Below are 13,488 nucleotides of genomic sequence, written 5' to 3'. Positions count from 1 at the left end.
TATGTTCTGGCTAAGTTGTTTGCATTTTGCCCATGTCCTAAGACTTTCTGTGAAACTGATTTTAGAAGTAATGGACTTCTTAATCTGGTGGAAGAAATTGCTAGGCAGCATAGCATTCAGATGGTGGCATGAATATTGCTGGCAACTTTTAGCCAAATTTATTATGATAATCAGGAGCAGAAAGCAGAGCAGAAAGATTTGGAAAAAGGGAACTTGAAAGACTGGAGTAAAACTAGGGCTAAGGAAGTTTCAGTTGTTAAGGACATTACTGCCACTAAAGAAATACTAGACTTTTCCTAGAGACAATAAGAAAGATGGCTTGAGGGCATCTCTGAACCTGGCAAGACCATATCCATCTCAAGCTCAAGGGAGTAAAGGTGAAAATTCTCTTGAGAAGAGACCCGTGGAGCACCCTTCTTGCACAAGGGGACATAGGAAGTTTTTTCAACATGCTCAGCTACCCAGTCACTCAGACTGCTGCATCCAGGGTCTCTGGAAGCTTGGCTACTGCTCTAGATGGCGGCAGAACTTGGCATCAACCATATGGTACTGGTTCTGCAGGAATGCAGGATGCTGGAGTTAGGGGGTTATGGAGGCTTCCACCAAGATTTCAAAAGAAAGCCTGGGAGGCCAGGCAAAGTGCAGTAGGGCCAGAGTCCCTGCAAGCACCCCCTGAGAAGTTGAAGTGTGGAGATGCGAGAAGGAAACCAAAGTTGCAGTAGAGACTACTATGATTAAGAAATGCCAGTAATGTGGGACATCATCCTAGGAAAGCTGCAGGAAGTGAGCAGAGACAAGCCAACAGAAAGACCTCTTGGGCTGGAACCAACAAGGCCACAGGGGTGGAGCTACACAAGCCCTTTGGAGAGAACATCACGATGCCATGTGCCCCAGATGCTGGCCATGGATCTACAGGACCTGTTTGTCTGACTGGATTTTGTTCTTGCTTTGGTCCCATCCCTTCTTTCTATGGTCCTATTTTTGAAAATGGAAATGTTTAGTTGGTACCTTTATATGTTGGATATTTGTAAATTGTTTTAAATTTTATAGGAGTTCACAATGCGAGATTGCCTTGAACCTCAAAGACTTTGGACTTGAACTTTGATCAATCTTGGAACTGTTGAGACTATGGGAACTCTTAGAAATGGACTAAATGTATTTTGCATTGTCAGATGAGTGTGAGCTTTTGGGACCAGGGACAGAATGTTATGGTTTGGATATGAGGTATCCCCCAAAAGCTCACTTGTGAGACAATGCAAGAAGGTTCAGAGGAGAAATGATTGGGTTGTAAGAGTATTAACCTAATCAGTGATTTAATCCCCTGATGGGGATTAACTGAGTGGTAACTGAAGTGGTAGGATGTGGCTAGAGGAGATTGGAATTGGGGCATGGCTTGGGGGTATATACTTTGTATCTGGAGAGTGGAGACTCTCTCTCTCTCTCTCTCTCTCTCTCTCTCTCTCTCTCTCTCTCTCTCTCTTTCTTTCTCTCTGCTTTCTTATCCCCGTGATGTGAGCTGCTTCTCTCTGCCACACTCTCCCACCATGATGCTCAGCCTCACCTAGAGCCCCGAGGAGTGGAGCCTGCTGTCTATGGATTGAGACCGCTGAAAACATGAGCCCTCAAATAAACCTTTTCCTCCCCTACACTTGTTCTGGTCAGATCTTAAGTCATAGAAGTGAAATAGCTGACTAAAACACTAGTTGTAGTCACAACTCAGTCAAATGAGTTGATAAATATTTATGAGCCCTGCCCGCCATGGGCCAGGTTTTCTCTAGATGCCAAGAAAATACTAGTGAAAAGAAAAAATGAGTTAATACATTTAAAATTACTTAAAACAGTCCCTAGCATGTGGTAAGTACTCAGCAAGTATACCAATATTCTGTTCCTAGTACTTTTCTTAGAATGGATACTTGTTTGCGATAACCTTTGGTAGCAACTGAAGGACCAGATCTCTCTGAGAAGGGAAGGGATAGAGGAAGGGCTAAGTTAAATTCTAGATTTGAATTTAGGCTCAGGGCAGCACTGGCTCAAATGGCCTTTTTTTGTTGTTTTCCCCCTGGCATTTCATTTTACGGTTAAATACATGAACTGGGTAAAGATCACCCTGGAAATTTTATGAGTCTATTTAGTTCCATAGAAAGGGCAGGAGGAAATGACCCTCGACTGCCTAGATTCTGCCTAGTCCATATGTATGGACAGTATATGCACACCAAGCTGTGTATGAATGGCCCTGAGAGATGCTAGGGTTCTTGAGCAATATGACAGAGAGTCTAGAGACTGGAGGCAGGAGAGCAGCTGTTTACCTCTCCACTCCCAGGGCTCTCTGCCTATGGAGTAGAAGACCTTGTTTTGGAGGAGGAAGTGACTTGGAGGTTAGAGAGCTGAATCTGAGAAAGAGAGTGAGGTAGGACAGAGGGGCAGGGCCTGATAGTTTGCCTCCTATTTCAGGTCATTCCTCAGGGAGTGCTGCTGAAGATGGTTAGTGTGACAACTCCTTGTGTGATTACCGCTAGAGTCAAAGTTTAGACCCAAGGCTCCTGATTCATTGTCTGTGGTTTCCAGTGAAAGTCCAAGCCTTACTGAAACCTGATGTTACATTGCAATAAAAAGAAAGAAAGAAAGTCCAAGTCTGAGATAGTCTTTATGGAGGTAGGGTTGGAATAGAAATGAGTGTACTACTTCTTCAGCTACACCCCAATCTGGGAAAGATAACTACAATCCTGATCATGGGTCAGCACCTGCTTCACTGCTTCTTGTACTTTCCCTCTTCCATTCTTTTCCCACAGGGGATTTTCAGAAATGAATGCCTTTACAGCACAGAAAAGGTGCCTTGACATGAGATATGGGCCAATCTCATGGGCCAGGGATTCTTGGGTTGGTTCCCATATGAGCTGCTGGCATGGCTGCTCTTGGGGACCTGCTCACTTGGCTAGGAACCATGACAATTGGCATACATAGGGACAGGTGAAGTAGATCTGGGCCCATTCCAAGATTCTGAAGTGCAGCCAGGTTTGGAACCACTGGAGACCATTCTCTTTCATCTCATTTATATTATACTTTGTTCAGTCTTCAGCCATTACTTCAACTCAATTCACCTAAGTATATGAAACTAGAATTAGGCAAAGCATTTTGCTGTGGATGAAAATCCCTAGTTCTTTACATAGTAAAGGAAAGATAATATATTTATAGCAATGTTTTTCCACTTTTTTTTTTCATCATCACTTCCCTTTTAAGATATTTTTCCTAGTTACCCCCTCTCAGGAAATTATAATGTCACAGTTATAACAAAACTCTGTTTATCTGTATACCTATGTAATATAGCTTAAAAGAGTAACTTTTTCATCCCTCAAAAACAATTTTTTCATCTTTGGGCAGGGGATGTACTTCAGTGGTAAAATGTTTGCCTAACCCTTATGAGGCCCTGGGTTCAATCCCCAGACCATGAAAAAAATATTTTGCCCCCGATTGAGAGTGCAGAGATTATATAAAATGGCAAGTAGGCCTCCTGTCAGCTTCATTTCCCACCTCCTCTAACTAGCAATTTGGCTCCATAAGTTTTTCTTATTTTGCAGTTTGTCATTCCATTTTGCTCCCTCTCCCTTCTCCTGGATTTAATCCTTTTTCTAGTGTAGAAAGTTTAGGAGTAAATTTAGGTATAATAGTGATCTATAGAGCTCAGGGACAACTTAGGGAAGATGATTTCCTAAAACAGCTCTCTGAGAAGTCATTTTTTGGGAGAAAGATTCTAGAGTTCTTTGGAATATTCATGGGAAAACATCATAGACCTTAGGACTGGAGGAAATAAACATCTAGAGTTGCCTTTCAGAGGAGAAGTTCTCCCAAGAATTCTTACCAGCAGGCTTGGATATGGAAGTCCTGTGTTGGATCTAACAATTATATATAAATTCATTCAGGGTTGATGCAGGTTCTATCACCTGGATGTCAGATTCCTTTTCCCTGGCCATACAGTGACCATGTCTCCTCTTCTCTGTAGAAACTACCAGAAGCATGTAGCATTGGTAATGGCAGGCCCTTTGTCATGCATCTGCAGAGTCTGTATGTAGCAGTCACCAAACAGGAGGTACAAGTGGAACAGAAGCATCAGGGCACTGGTAAGTAGCTCCAGACATACCTGGTCTGCCTAGGGTTAGAGCTGGGGTGAAAGTTTGTGCTGTCCAATATGATAGCTCTAGTTTTGTGTGGCTATTTAAATTTTAATTAATAAAGATAAATTAAATTTCCTCCTATGCTGTAGCCACATTTCAAGTGCTCAGTAGCCACAGGTGGCTACCAAGTTGGATAGTGCAAATATAGAATACTTCCCTCATTGCAGAAAGTTCTCTTAGACAGCACTGGCCTAGGTACCTAGGGGTCAGCAAGAGAACCAGTGGAAAGGTTAGTCTCCTAGTAAGAGACATCAGGGACATGTAGAGGAACAGTTGGCTCCTTTGGGTCAGGAACACTCTCATCCTGCCTGCTATAAGGGTGGGCCTGAGGAATCTTCCTGGAAACAGAATTTTCTGAAAGTCAGCTGAAAGTTAGATTGTGGCTCCTTCTCTCTTAATTTATTACTACCAAACTCTAGCTTTTATCTGAATGTTTGGTAAATGCTAATGTCATCCTGGTAAGAAGGCATTTCTCACTATCTTCTCTTAATCTTTCTAATTTCAGGAAATGCTGAGACCTCAAGCAGCTCCTCTCCTCAACCTACTGATAACCAGCTTCCGAGTCAGCCAGAACAGCCAGTCTCCTCAGCACCAGCCCTCTCAGTGCTCGAAAAAGAGCCCCTGGTGAGTGGCAAGCAGCTTCCTGGATGGCATTCCATGCACTGAAGGAGTTGGCTCCTGTAGCCCTCGAGCTAGTGACCCTTACAATCGCTGCCTAGTTTTTGCTGCTTCTACATTATTAAGGAATATTTGTGAGCAGACTTCCAAATAATGGAGGGTTCTGGTCTTTCACATCTTTCCTTGCTGTCTCCTCTCTGCCATTCTTGTGCTGAATGATGAACCTTGTTCACCTTAACCCACTTTAAGTGATGGTCTGTGAGGTTGTTCCTGGGGAAGAAGGCACATGTATTATATCACATTTAACTTACTGCCTGACACAGATTTCAAAATACCATGTCAGATATTTCAAGAAGGCCTCACCCTAACCAGGAGTCAGGAGAGGAAGAAAATCCCTTTTCTAATGTCAATGGGTCAATCTCAAAGCCTGTATTAACTTGGGTTCCTTTTTATCTAGGGTACTTCAGGCCCTACGCAGAGAACTCAGCTGTCAAAGGTCAAGAGGAAGAAGCCACGGGGGCTCTTCAGTTAACCTGTTGTGGCTCAGCTGCTGAGGATGTACCAGAAGAATAGTTCCCAAACATCACATGGAAAGGAGCTCACGTGGCAGTTTCTCTCAAACAGACTTACAATCAGATGCCCACTATCAGAACAAGAAAACTAAGCTCATGGTGACAGGCTTCCTGAATGGGGACTGTTAAACAAGGAAAGCATGGCGCCAACCCATGGAGCACTGACCTTCCCGGGTAGTGTGAAAGCCAGTCTCTGAGATTCAGTCTCTTTTGGTGGAGGTTCTTTAGGCCCAAGGCCCTACCTTAGATTTTAGGATACAGAGTAAGTCTGCAAAAAGGAAGAATGTGTCCAGGAAGCCTGTGTGCCTCTCTCCTGAATCCCTAGCCAGTCCAGGTGCTCCTCAGAGACCCACTTCTCTCTTTAGCATGGAATAAAAAGCACACTCCTTGTGTTTGAGATTACATATCTGTGGAACTTGTAACCCACCTCACCTCACTTGTTGTCCTCTCTGAGTCCTCAGTCCAGTCCTTCAAATTCATCTTAAGTTTCTCTGTTGTGGTCTGAGCTAAGTCTCCATTTCAGAAGCTTTGATCTCTAGAACTCTTTGCATGGTGAGCACAAGACAAGATACACTGCTACTCTGCTCTGCAATTGAATGTGTTAAACCACAGTGTGGTACTGAAATTACAAAGAACTTTGAGCTCTAGGACCAAGGTAGGTTCCCATGGGTAGAAGAAAAAGGAATTTGACTTTCTCATTCTCCACTCCTTTAGATAATATACTAAGTAGAAGAACTAGGATGTCAGAGAATAGGAAATAACCCAAGAGTTCCCTAGGACAGCAAAAGTGGCCTATAAAACTAAGAATGCCTACCAGGAAAGAGTCTGAAGGCATAGGAGACAGTCAAGGTCTGAGACAGTCACCTCTTGAACACCCCAGGACTGGCATAGTCCCTTGACCTTCTCTGCCAGGTCTTTCTCTATTATATCATCATCTTAAACTTCACCTTAAAGAGAGAGGGATCAAAGTCAACCTTAGACTGGGCATCCCAGCTTCTTGGGAGGCCAAAGCAAGAGGATCATAAGTTCAAGGGCCACCAGTTCACAGGCCTGCCTGGGCAACCAAGTGAGACCCTGTCTCAAAATAAGAAATAAAAAGGACTGAAGATGTAGCTCAGAGCACTTGCCTAGCAAGCACAAGGCCCTGGGTTCATTCCCCAATACCACACACACACATGTGCACACACACACAAAGTAGAACTCAGATGTTCACTGGGAATCCTGCAGTAGCGGGAGGGGTAAGGAACAGAATGCAGAGGCCTTCTCTGGTGAGTTTACTTTTGCTGACCTCCTTGTCTGCATATTCTCTCTAGCGGGAATTGATGTTTCTGCACTGATGTAGCCCACGAAGAGAGGACCATTCAAAAATAATAAAGTACTAGTTATTATAATAATAACATAAGTAATAAACAGCTACTGTTTATTAAGCCATTAAAGTATACCAAGTAATCTGTCTAATAAGTGCCTGACATTGAATCCTCACAATATCTGAGGAAGATACTGTTAACCCAGTAAGAAATTGAGTCTTGAAGTGATTGAGTGACTTATCAAAGGTCATGCAGCTAAGAATTTGAAGAAGAATTTGAACAAGGACAACTGAATTCTTAACAGCATTATTACAGACATGCTGAAAATACTTATCTTTTCATTTTTGTTTTACAAACTGGGATTGAGCCCAAGGAGGCTCTACCACTGAGCTAGATTCCCAGTCCTTTTTAATTTTTATTTTGAGATAGTATCTAAGTTGCTAAGGCTAGCCTTGAACTTGTGATCCTTCTGCCTCAGCCTCCCGAGTTGTGGGGATCACAGGTGTGGACCATCACACCCAGCTCTGAAAACACTTTTTCCAGGACCGCTGTTGGGTCTTCCTCCAATCTTGTGCTCACTCACCTTTATCCTGTGACCCTGCCTCCTTCCATGGGATGCTCACCTCCTGTGGGCAATTCCAGGACTCATGCCCTGCCTTTTCTTGCCAGCAGTTTCTGAGAGAGCCATGAGGCTCATCCCAGTTACTACCAATAACTTTTCTTTACCTTTAGTCCATAGTGCCCCAGGGCATGTCCAGTAGTAATGACTATAATCAAAGAGAATTGGAAACTCTGTGAAAATAGTCCATCAGCTGGGTCACCTTGTTCTTTACTTTCTTTTAGCATTAAATCAGATAGCTAGATTTTGGGGTCTACATAGTATAAGACCACATGGGAAATGGAGGCTTTGCCAGCAAGCTTGGAAAAAATAGGAGTTCTTCACTCTGGATAATCCCTTTGCCTAAGAGCAAATTCTCACGCAGGCATTTTTAATCAGTGGGATGAGGGGCCTGTGACTTCCTTAAAATTGTAAGGAAAATCCTTAAAGTATAACTTCCTTCATGTTCATATAAGATGACACGACTTTTTCAAAAGGTTAAATAAGCATACGCCTGGGAACCTTCCTGTTCACTACCCTTGTATTCCCAAAGGTTGCTCCCTCCTTGAGGGCATTGCTTAAATGCATCCTTAGGGAACACCACTGCTAGAGGCCCTGCCTTGGGCATCCTTGCCTTAAAGCCCTTAACCCCGAGCTAGGGGTGATGGTTGAGAATCATTCTTCCAGGGAAATCCCTGCTTTGACAAATTGGCCTAGCCAGGCTGTATTCCAGCCCTGCCCCTGGCTTGGGCCCCTCCCTGAGGCCCCCAGCCTGGCCCAACCCCCACTCCACATGCACATAAAAGGGTCGAATTCTCGTGGCTGCTCCATAAATTTTATTCCGTAAATATTAGTTTTCCCTGTGTTTAATAAAGCAGTGGCCCACCTCCCCGCCTACCCGCCTGCTCCCCGGGGCCGGGGCTGGGGCCAGGGCTGGCTGGTGGGAGAAGGGACTCTTTCAATTGCTTTGGAGTATTTTTAGAAAAAAAAATAATATAAGGTGGTTTACACGAGCAAGCCAGCAAACCAGGAGCAGGACTTGGGACCTCGAGGAAGTTCCTGCAGCAACTCGATCTAAAAAGTAGAGAAATAGCGCCACCTAGGTCGCAAGGTCTACTTGGCCTTGCAGGCTGGTACCAGGGCAGTCAGCTAGGACTGGCATGCTCTTTTCTGGGAGAGAAATCCTCCTCTTCAAGCTCCAGCTGGGTAGCTCCATCATATCTCATGCCTTATGGGACTCCTTTCTCAGCAACTCTTAAAAGCAGAGGCCAACTTAGGTTCTGAGCAGTCAGTCCTGCCAGAGCTTTTCTCTTCTCCCAGATCAGGGAGTGTTTCCAGGGTATGGTAAAGTTACTGAGATGAAGGAAGGAAGCTTCTAGTCCCCATCTTCCCCTGAGACCTGAGAAGCTAGCCCTGGAATTCCTAGGGCATAAGATGACAGGGAATAAAGTCTGTGCTCCTGTGCTCTGGATGGTAGTCTAGCCCAGTCAGACCAAGATCCTCCATCAGCTTGCTATAGGGCACCTACCATGGTAGGCTGCAGGACACAGGGGAAGGAGAGATGCCACCCCTTCTGATACTCAACCCTGCTGCCTTTTGCTTTTATCCTGTGGTACATTTGTACACTTTTGATTTCCTTCCTGTTCATTTAAGCCTTCCATTTCTCAAGTCCTTCCCTTCTCCCTAGCTCAGTTCTGTTGGGAGATATATAGGGGCCCTTGGTTACTCTATGCAAAGATGGTGGCAGGAGTGGGCAGTGCTTTCTCATTCCTGACCTTGTCACCAGGGACAGTTTCTTCTCTCCTTCTATTTTGTCCCTCATTTTCTCCTATTTAAACAACCTGGGAAGATTTGTGCCAAAGAGTTTAGGAAGCCTAAATCCTCATAGTAATCCTCATGTGGTGAGCTCACTCTGATCTGTCCTGCTTATTCCTCTAATGTAATCCATATTAGCAGGCACATTTGTGATTTTTTTTTTCATTCTTTTATTAGCTTATATTCCATGAGGAGAAGAGTAAGTTTTTAACCCTAACACAGAAAATATCACTGTGGTGGTATTCCAGTAGAGAACAACTTAGCATTAGCTAAATTTTCAAACAACCAGGATATGTTTTTTCTGTGCTTTTCTCTGGAGTAGTTTCTGTCTTTTAATTGTCCTGAAGAAGAAAGTTTCAAAAGGAGTAAATAACATGTTGCAAGGAAACCACCGAACTCAGTGCTCACGAACCGTGTCACTAGTCCCTGTTACCAACATCCATACATGTTATGAGCTGATAAAATTGTACTGCATTATACTGGGCCCTGAGATGCAGAGGGAAATGTGGGAAGAGGAGGGAGCTCACACTTTGCAGGGGTGTTTCCCATAGGGTGGGATCATCTGTGACTCCTAGGAAGCTTCTAGAGGATATTCATGGCCAGGGCTCCTTAGATCCCTTTCTTGTTCTTCTGACCAGGGTCACAGATGATCCCACCCTATGGGAGGGTACTAGCAAGGGTACCAGGTAGCCCATCTGTGTGTTAGGAAGAGGGACCCTAGGTATTCCTTCTCTATTTGAGGAGCTGGAAGGTCATCCATCTCTCAGTCTTTCATCCCAGAACACTTTTATGTGTACTTTTCCATCTCCTGAGACTTTCTTTATGGTCATCCTTTATGTATCCCCTTAGTTTGGGGGTCTCATTTCCCTACCCTGGTGCCTGGGATGTCCTATAGATAGCACCAAAGTATTCTAACATGCTTACTCTTCTGAGCTGGTAAGTTCCACCCCCACTCAGTTTTCTTATCTGGAACTCAACAGATCTTTTGCTACTGTTCACACCCTTGGACCCCTTTGAATGTAGTGCTGGCCCCTAGTCACCCAACTCTCATGGATTCCTAAGAATCTGGACCAGCCTACCAGGGGAACCCGGAAGACGCATTGAAAGAAGTCCAGGGTGTGGGGAGCACACAGCCTTTGACTCACCTGGGAAGATTGTGCCAGGATTACTTGTCCTGCTGGGCCAAGGGCCAGTGGTTAAAGGAACATGCAATGCCATGCTCTCACCTCTTTGCTTTGGGGTCCAAAATAGTGGCAGGGTTAGAATTGGGGAGTAGGGCTTGGGGGCTGCTGGGAGTCCCTTCGGAAATCTGGGTGTTGTATTTACTTTTTCATATTGGCAGCTGGAAGGGGAAGCCCATCCCAGCTCGGCATTGTTGTCTAACGTGGTTAATCAGATCCTATAATCCTGCTGTGGAAATATTGGGCCTCACTCAAAACAATAGAGACCGAGAATATTGTAGTTAAATTTCAACCAACTGCCTCCCTGGCCTGTTTGCCTAACCCCTACCCCCCTCTCTAGGGCCAGAGTTCTCCCAGCTTTATGGACCCCTGATAGGATCGACAGCTGGTCAGAAATCGGGATGGGAGAGGGGAGAATGGAGTAGGGGATGAGAGAACCCCTTGACTGGCACTCCATCCTGCCTCTTCCTTCCCTTCCTAAGCCTTGAAGGTGGACAGGAGATGGTAAAAGGGGTTGGAGCTGGTAGGGAAGCCCTGCAGGTGTGATTCTTAGCTCAAGGGTCAAGAATAGTACTGCTGGGAATCATTGGTGGTAAAGAGATCTTTTATTCAAGACATAAAAAGACCTCCGCCATGTGAAAAGGAAAGATTGTCAGTTTCATTTTATTACTGGTGTCTGGTGCTTCCAGGGCACAAAGCAATACCAATTGGTCCTTGTCACCCATGGGAGGAATGGGAAGGCACTGGTTGGGTGAGATGGAGCTGGTAATAAAGATTTTGTGTCATTAGTAACTCAATAACAGCAATATTACTACTAATACTCTGATGATATATGAAGGTGATACTGATAAGGCAACCTGAGTGCTTTTCTGGTGGTCGTGATGTCCATTGTGTTTAGTAAGTATGAATTAAATGTGGCAAAATAATTTAAAGATTAATTAGAATAGCAGGACGAAAGGAATGGTTTGTTTCAGAAGGATAAGCTGTGTGATTTTGAATCAAAAAAGAAAAAGATGCCGTGTCTGGATTATGCTAAAGGGGAGATTGAACTGTGACACCTTGAGCAAGAGGCAGGAAAGGTTCCTCCTGCAGATGCTTCACCCAGACTATGAAGTGGCCACCTGTGAATTTGTTCTTGGCTGTGATGCACCCAAGACACAGGGACACAGCTTGCAGCCATGTTGTTTTGGAGGCGTCACTAGCCAAGGAGGTCAAGTACAGTGAGGCCCCAGCTCCGGCACTCTGGACTATTGAACGGTCAAAGTGTACGTGCGTTTTTAGGATTTGAAGACTGAAAATAGCAGAACAGTGCCAAATGAAACTGTATTAATCTGTCTCCAGAGGGGGAGGGTGGCACAACAGCAGAAAACCCTTGAGGATGTTCTCACTAGGGTGCTCTGTGATGATCCAGAGACTGGTGTGGCTCCTGTGGGTCATTCATCAAAGCCAGCGTGAAGCAGGGACTGAACTTTCCACCCAGAGGACATCTGGGAAGCAGTTCCTCGATGTGAGAATCTAAGACATATGCAAGATTCTGGATGAGAATCCCTAAAGTAACTTCATGGCAGTCATTGACTGGGACTGAAGCAGGTAGAGAACCTGATACCAAATGATCTAAAAATGATGGAAAACGTTTTAAAACATAAGCAACAGGATAGTGAGTGGGAAAAATTCGATGAGAAGAAAGATTCCCACTGAAGCCCCAGAAAATGAGCTATATTGATGAAGGGGAAGAGGATATAGGAAGCCAAGTTGGTTGGTTAAACCTCATGCTGTCATAGACTTGAATTGCAAATGAGAAAATCTAAAGAGAAAAACATCACTACAAAGAAATTCGAAAGAATGGCACAGGTTTGTAGGCAGTGTTAGGAATACAAGTTCAAAAACATATTCGACAGGAAACAGGAATAATTAAACATGTATTAACTTTAATCCTGTTAATTGAGTAATTATTCCCTGGCATCCCCACCAACAAAGGTGCTCTGCTGCTTTCTAAATGGCCACAAGGACATACTCCCGTGTTCCACAAGCCTACAATACAAAACTGATACTTAAAGAAAAGACTTTGTGCCCCAAATTTCAAGTGTATGAAATAGAAAGTGAGAGCCATGACAATGGTCTTTTTTTTTTAAGTTTTAAAGAATCCCATGTGTAAGTACTATTTTGTTACCTACTCTTACTGAACTATGCTGCATTTGTCCATATTTATACCTCAGTATATACATCTCTTTAAAGGGTAAATTATCTTGCCAGGTTGGTGGCACACATGTATAATCCTAGCAACTTGGGAGGCTGAGGCAGGAGGATCTCAAGTTCCTTGTTAGGCTCAGCAACTTAGCAAGACCCTGTCTCAAAATGAAAAAAAGAACTGGGGCTCAGTGGTAAAGCCCTCTGGGTTCAATCCCCAATACCAAAAAAGAAAAAGAAGGTGGGGGTGGTAAATTTTCTTCACTCAGAGTTTTATAAATGTTGGGAAAACACCCTTGTGATCAGGAAGTAGAAAGTCAAGGTCACTTACTCCATTTTCTCTCTTAACTTTATCTTCTTCCATCGCAACGATCTCTTTGTCTTTCTCTAACATGCCAAGCATGTCAGGGCCTCTTTGATCTACGCAGTTCTGTCTGCCGAAAAGTTTCTTTCCCTAGATACCTGCTGGGGCAAAACCTTCACCTCTTTCAGGTCTTTGCTGAAACCATACCCTTTCAAAGAGTTCCACGCTGACTACTCCAGGGAGCAAACTACCTGTTGACGTCTCTCCTCCCCACCAGCTGCTGACCCCCCATCCTGCCCCTTTGTTTCACATGTTTTGCTTGTGGTCCCCCTTATTGCCTTTTAATGCATTCTATGTCTTATTTATTTTTATGTTTGTTTTTAATTGCTAATCTCCCCACCAGAATAAAACTTCATGAAGACAGGGATCTTTGTTCTTTTGTTACTAATTTTTTTTGTTTGTTGTTTTGGTTTTTTGTCTTCTCACATCCCAAGCACCTGAAACGATGTCTGGCATTTAGTAGGTGTTCAAAATGTTTGTTGTTGTTGAGTGAATATGTAAAGAAACGTTAACATGCAATCACACACGCACACACACACACACACACACACACGCACACACACACCTTCTCATACCAAAAATTTGTGGTTATAAGTCAATGTAGTCTTTTCGGAAGGGGCAACCTGTCATAGGGTGGGAGTGGGGGTTAAATACCATTTTGTTATCAATAACCATAA

At 44.0% G+C, this 13,488-nt stretch overlaps 1 protein-coding gene across 3 annotated transcripts in view; it reads left to right on the top strand.

Annotated features, from left to right (window-relative positions):
* Nhej1 (non-homologous end joining factor 1) overlaps positions 1-13,425 on the top strand; it is an 88,083-nt gene extending 74,658 nt beyond the window's left edge. For all 3 annotated transcript variants that reach the window (XM_047546817.1, XM_047546815.1, XM_047546816.1), the window contains 3 exons: positions 3,998-4,115; positions 4,675-4,793; positions 5,245-13,425. In XM_047546817.1, coding sequence (XP_047402773.1) covers positions 3,998-4,115; positions 4,675-4,793; positions 5,245-5,319 — 312 coding nt within the window. In that variant the 3' untranslated portion in view covers positions 5,320-13,425. The remainder of the gene's footprint in view (positions 1-3,997; positions 4,116-4,674; positions 4,794-5,244) is intronic.
* The last annotated feature ends 63 nt before the right edge of the window (positions 13,426-13,488 follow it).

This window comes from Sciurus carolinensis, chromosome 3 (genome assembly GCF_902686445.1).
Source record: "Sciurus carolinensis chromosome 3, mSciCar1.2, whole genome shotgun sequence".
NCBI classification, from domain to species: Eukaryota; Metazoa; Chordata; class Mammalia; order Rodentia; family Sciuridae; genus Sciurus; species Sciurus carolinensis.
Note: the sequence above shows the minus strand (reverse complement) of the source record. Positions and strands in the feature narration are given on the sequence as shown.